The sequence below is a fragment of the Helianthus annuus genome, chromosome 12, assembly GCF_002127325.2.
Source record: "Helianthus annuus cultivar XRQ/B chromosome 12, HanXRQr2.0-SUNRISE, whole genome shotgun sequence".
Classification (NCBI taxonomy): domain Eukaryota; kingdom Viridiplantae; phylum Streptophyta; class Magnoliopsida; order Asterales; family Asteraceae; genus Helianthus; species Helianthus annuus.
The window spans coordinates 35,314,720-35,320,644 of NC_035444.2; the positions used below are offsets into that span (position 1 = coordinate 35,314,720).

The following is a 5,925-nucleotide window of genomic DNA, read 5'->3' on the forward strand; positions in this document are numbered from 1 at the left end:
TCCGCCTTGTTTGCCACCGAGTTTGCCACCAAGTTGTGACGCGTTTTGATACCATTTAGCCACTGATTTGCCACCATTTAACCATTGGTTTTTGCCCGTTTTATACCATTTAGCCACCGATATTGTCACCATTTAGCCATTTATGCACATTTTGATACCATTTAGCCACCTATATTGCCACCATTTAGCACCAATATTGCCACCATTTAGCCATCATTTTTCACACAATTTACGAGTTTTGATACCATTTAGCCACTAATATTGTCACCATTTAGCCACCATTTTTTACACAATTGCAACCATTTGCTACCATACTGATTACTGGAATATTGGTTTTTAATTCAGATTTTTTTTCTCACTACTATTTTCATCAAAATTTCATATCAATAAAACTACAAATAATATACAAAAAGTAACTAAAATTATCCTAATAAGATAAACATCTAAACATTCAAAACCAAGTGTTTATAGCCTATCTTCGAACTGTAGTTGTTAACACAGCTTCAATTTGTGACATCCTATCAAGCAACGCATCTTTATCCACCTTATCTTTTCTTTATCAGCCAACAACCCCGCAATAATTCCATTGAACCTTTCTTTTTCTTCATTTTTTTCCTTAACGAGCTCCTTGATAACTAAGTTCAACTTTTCAATCTACAAAATAACCAATGAATAGAATCAAGAAATCATAATTAACGAAAACTAATAATGGGTCAAGTTGGTTGCAATGAAAACAAAATACAACTGTGAGCTACAATTCAAATGCTAGAAGCTAAATAGCATGTTCTAGTTTGTTTACATATTAAGAAGGAAATTATACCTAATTTTAAAAACATTTTTTTGTATGAAACAACCCGTAAAGAAGGTGTAATCAAATCATTATGAAATTCCTTAACATTCTCACTAATTTAAGAGCATCAAACCTAACAATAAAAAACAAGTATCTCAAACCAAACAAACATAATAACATTGGGAAACAATACAAATGCACAAAAGTTATTAGTCTAAAAGGATTAAAAATACCTTAGGGTCTTCTCTGCTATGTACACACGGGTCACTATCATTGCCTAACCCGTACACTTTTCCTTTATTCTTGCCCTCAGCTTGTGACCACAAATCTTTGTCAAATTTTGGATGTTTATTACGTTCTTTCCCATACTTCTCCTCAAGAAAACCTTCATATTTAACCTAATAGGATAAACACATAATTATATTATACAAATTTCATTAAATCAGGTATAACTTTGCTAGAAAATAATGATCTATTTTAAATTTCTAATGAAACAACTAGATATGGCAAACGGGTGGGGTCGGGTCTGGTCGGGTCATGGGTCTAAACGGGTTAACTATAAAAAAGGGTTGTTTTGGTTCGGGTCGAAACGGGTCCGGGTCAGAACGGGTTTCGGGTCGGGGTCTGGTCAGTTTTTTTTTTCTTTTAACAATATAACTTTGGTACCTCGAATCATTTCATATGATTAATTTTGTAACGCGTGTACAATTAACGTCGATTGTTATTAAAACCAACTATTTGATTTATGAATATGACAATTAATTTATGTTTGAAATTGGTCAACTGGTCATTATATTCGTTGAATTTCCTACATGTATAAGGGAATTTAAAACAAGATGTATATACAAAGTATGAAGTAAGTTCAGGGTTAATTAAACAAGGAAATGATCTAGGAAAGACTTGTCAAACTAATTAACCCGAATAGCTGTGTGTAAAATATATGAATCCTAGTGGTTAAATTTCAAACTAACATGATCTTCACATAAGTGCCATAGCACATCTGTAGTTCTCCCCTTGATTGGTTTAGGGAGAAGGGCACTGCAAGTCTACAACCAATCAGTCGCCAGCCACACAAGTCAGTACCTTTGAGTTTCGTTTCGTGCTATTATAACATGTCTTAACACAGTGTCTTATTTTAATGCAATTTTGTGACATTATGTCTGTATCTGCAGCCGCTGCTGCTGCGTATCTGCAGCCGTTGCTGCTGCGTATCTGCAGCCGCTGCTGCTGCGTTTATGCAGCCACTGCTGCTAGGTTTATACCTTTGGTTCATTGAATTGTAATATATTCTAAATATATACTGCTGCGTTTGAGCTTTTTACAAGCTGAGCTCGAGTAGCTCAGCTCATTTGCACCGCTACGTTATTTCAGTTGTTTTCCATAAGTAGTTTTGACCCGAACCAAAACAACCCCTTTTTTAATTGACCCGAACCTTTTTTGACCCATGACCCGACCCGACCCGACCCAACCCGTTTGCCAGGTCTACTTAAAACTGGCACTATATTGCTAGCAATAATATAACAAATTTTATGAAGGAGTGTATTTAGATTGACCTGACCCGTTTTGCTAGAACAAGGGACATACCACCATGCGGATTTCATTTTTCTCTTCACCGTTGACTTCCCCACTATGTTGTCGATGACTAGATTCATGAACTGGTCAAACCCACGAAGAGTCCCCACCACTGTCCGATTCGCATTCAGCTTGACTAAAATAAAAGATCAAGGAACACGGATAATTAGTAAAGATGTTGATTAATATTAAGTACTGTGATTAAACGTGAGTACAATAACGATACAATATAATATGAATCATCATAAAAGATTCAGAAGGTGTGGTTATACACTTATACTCTTTTTTTCTCATTCCATTCTATTGAAGAATAACAATACAATATAATATGAATCATCATAAAAGATTCAGAGGACAATAAAACTCACACAATATCAAATCGCCCGAAGCCCTGCTGAGTGCCGAACCGCTGATCAGATTGCCGACTATGTGAGACTGCAGATTCTGCACTTGTGTTGTTGCTGTTGTTGTGCGACCGACGTTTGTTTTCGCATTCACAATAAGGGGTTGAGCCGTAGCCCGTGCTACGACTCGTTCTACATTGGTTCCGCCCCTGACTTCCAGCACAACTACATCAATGAAAGGTAAAGTAGCCAAAAATCAAACTACATTTGTTCTGAACGTAATCTCAAGTACACAACCAAAACATTTTCATCACCAACTCTAAAGTGTATGACACGTATTCTACAAGCTTCGGCTCAAATTACTCCTCAAATTAATTAATATCCAGCAGTGCTCGAGCCAAGCTTCGGCTCATTTAAGGTATTGTAGACATTATACAAGCTTCAGCCGTGCTTTGGCTTGTTTAAGGTTTTTCTCAAATTAGCTCGAGCCGAGCTCAAGCGTCAAATTATGTATACGAGCTCGAGCTCATAAACATAGGCTCGAATCAAGCAGAGCTCGAGCTAGAGTAGTGTACGGCTCAAGCTCAGGTTCTTTTGCACCCCTAAATCCAACCACACCCCATGAAACCACCAAATATCATTGCTTCCTGCTATCAATTACTCCTCAATTAAACCATACTTAAAATCTTTTACCAACCAAATCACTGGTACTTGACGTATAACAACCCTAACAATGCTAACCCTATTCCTACCTATAGTTTATACCTCAAAACATATACACTGGCAAAATTCTCTAATTATAAACATAAATCCAACAAAAATAACTAGATTTAATCATATATGAAGCATGTTTACGCAACAACAGTAACTATATATCAGAAAATGGAAAACTTACTCTGTAGTTGCTTGTCCATATACCTGTAAATTGTATGAAAAATCAGTAAAAACATGAAGAAGTATTAGAAAGAAGATTGAAACTTACTTTTTAAGATCTGGAGGTTGACCTGATCTGCTCATGTTGGAACCCTAGAAAGATGATGAACGGGACGGGAGAATCGAACTGGTTGAAAATTAGTGAGGTTTTTCACGGCCAAACCATGTCCTTTTTGTGAAACTGAGGCTTGTTAGGCATACTATGTCCTTCTTGTGGATTGTTTATGTATTCGTGAATTGAAGAGTAACAGAATTTTGTTTCAGCTGTCCTATGGCAGGCCTGGTTTTCAATCAAAGCCCTAAATAATGAGCGGGATCTTAACCCGCCTAGTTAAAGTTAAATTTGGGCTTAAAATTTCATTTTGTCACCGCTAAGACGGTAGCAATTAAAAAAATACGCATATATTTGGAATAATCTAGGGAAGTTATTCTTATTTTCCCACAAATTTGTCACCAAAAATACATGGTGGCAAAAATTCCCACCACTTTGCCACCAAACGATGTTGAGTACGCTTAATTTACATATCCATGGAAAATAGGTGGCTAAATTTGCCACCGATTTTTTCGGTAGCAAATTTTGGTCACAATTGCCAAGTTTTCTAGTAGTGACTCATATGACTAGTCAACTATGGAGTTGACTGCCTTAATGGTAAATATGACATTTAGATTATGAAACATGTATCTTCATGGCTCTTGTGTATTCACTAATAATCAGTGATGAGGGCACCATGGATCTGTTATCTTTTTCCCTTGTTTCTCATCTTTTTCCCTTGTTTCTCATCTTAAATTGCTACTCAACTGGTGCCCAGCCGCCTATCGATTACCCGACTGCAAATCTTTCCACAACATGGACCAATAATGAATCTTTAACCCATTCTGTTGATTTTAGAGATGGTTCAAGGGTCCGAGCCATCCTCCTTAGAGGATCATTAGGGCCCAAATTCGCATGTGGTTTCTACTGCAACGGAAGCTGCACCTCTTACCTCTTCTCTATCTTCATTGTTCAAACCAACAGTGCAAGCGGTACCATTCAACAGATGGTGTTCCCTCAAGTGGTTTGGTCAGCAAATCGAGACCATCCAGTTAGTGATGGTGCAATACTGACTCTCACTTCAGCTGGAGGATTAGCCCTGCATGAAGTTAATGGAAGCACAGTTTGGACTACCAACACTACTGGGAAATCTGTTGCTGGTTTAAACTTAACTGATGATGGAAACCTAGTGCTGTTTGACATCCATAGGTCAGTGGTTTGGCAATCTTTTGATTACCCAACCGACTGTTTGCTACCGGGGCAAACACTGCGTCAAGGACAACAACTGATACCTAGTGTTTCGTTTACCAACTGGACGGCCCAAAAAGGTTTGTTTTCTCTTCAAGTCACAGAAAAAGGTTTGTTTGCTTATGTTGGATCAAACCCACCTCAAGCCTATTATAGTAAGCCAGTCTCTGGCAACAATGCAAATAAAGGAAGAGGATATGTTAGGTTCTTGAATGGTAGTTTGTCTTTATTCATTCTTTATGATGATCTAAGTATCCCTGATGGCAAGATTACCATGCCTAAAGTATCATCGTCCCAGTATATGAAACTGATGCCGGATGGGCATCTTCAAGTGTTTGAATGGAAAGCAGATACATGGTCAGTGGTGGCTGATCCATTTAACAGTTATCTTGAAAAGTGTAGAAACCCTTTGGCTTGTGGAAGAAATTCCCTTTGCTCAGGTAATCTAAAGTGTCGCTGTCTGTTACGTGTAAAAATGGTGATCAAGCGTGTGAGCGAGAGATAGAAGAGAAAGAATCAAAAGAGGAAGAAAGTCTCAAAATCATTCGCTAATCTCATTCCTGTAACCAATTCGCTTATTAACAACTAATACAATTGACTAGCTACACCTTCAACCCTCATACTATGCTATTATTACATTTGACCCCCCTCTACTATTTGATACCTAACATTACTCCCCCCTTAAAAGATTTTTGTCCCCAAAAATCAGAATAAGGGGAACAAATGTAAGTAGCTATCTCACACATCGTAAAAAAAATGAAAAAAAAAAAAATATTGTTAATCACAAGTATCAAAACCAAAGTGCTTTTCCTTTTCCTTTGAACTTGAATTTGTTTGTTTAAAAACGATAGCTGGTGATTCATTTTTTCCATGACCCCAAATGAAGTCCACTTGAGAAGAATGATGCATAAGCTCTTGCATGGTCTTTGTGCTCACATGTGCAGCATCAAAAGAAATTTCTTTCACATTACCATTAACTTCAGCAGAATATATTGTGATAAAATCTG

The 5,925-nt window shown here is 37.2% G+C and overlaps 2 protein-coding genes across 3 annotated transcripts; one reads left to right on the forward strand and one right to left on the reverse strand.

The window, feature by feature from the left end:
• Positions 1-364: 364 nt before the first annotated feature.
• LOC110894903 lies at positions 365-3,927 on the reverse strand. 2 transcript variants are annotated; one of them, XM_022142159.2, is made up of 6 exons: positions 3,689-3,927; positions 3,602-3,624; positions 2,731-2,931; positions 2,344-2,498; positions 1,024-1,188; positions 365-654 (listed from the first exon to the last, which is right to left on the reverse strand). In XM_022142159.2, the coding sequence occupies exons 1-6, from the start codon at positions 3,721-3,723 to the stop codon at positions 493-495; spliced, it is 741 nt and encodes a 246-aa protein (XP_021997851.1). In that variant the 5' UTR covers positions 3,724-3,927; the 3' UTR covers positions 365-492. The 2 variants fall into 2 exon arrangements, with proteins under 2 accessions (XP_021997851.1, XP_021997852.1); XM_022142160.2 differs by lacking the exon at positions 2,731-2,931 and having other exon boundaries at positions 3,689-3,907.
• Positions 3,928-4,367: 440 nt separating this feature from the next.
• Positions 4,368-5,633, forward strand: LOC110892864 (EP1-like glycoprotein 1). Its single transcript, XM_022140003.1, has one exon. The coding sequence runs from the start codon at positions 4,368-4,370 to the stop codon at positions 5,421-5,423; it is 1,056 nt and encodes a 351-aa protein (XP_021995695.1). The 3' UTR covers positions 5,424-5,633.
• The last annotated feature ends 292 nt before the right edge of the window (positions 5,634-5,925 follow it).

Excerpts from the sequence above, each read along its gene's own strand:
- LOC110894903 (XM_022142159.2), bottom strand. The coding sequence starts at position 3,723 with ATGAGCAGATCAGGTCAACCTCCAGATCTTAAAAA. Across the intron at positions 2,499-2,730 it reads TTCGGGCGATTTGATATTGT|TCAAGCTGAATGCGAATCGG; the intron begins GTGAGTTTTATT and ends CTTTTATTTTAG. Across the intron at positions 655-1,023 it reads ATAGCAGAGAAGACCCTAAG|ATTGAAAAGTTGAACTTAGT; the intron begins GTATTTTTAATC and ends GTTATTTTGTAG.
- LOC110892864 (XM_022140003.1), top strand. The coding sequence starts at position 4,368 with ATGGATCTGTTATCTTTTTCCCTTGTTTCTCATCTTTTTCCCTTGTTT.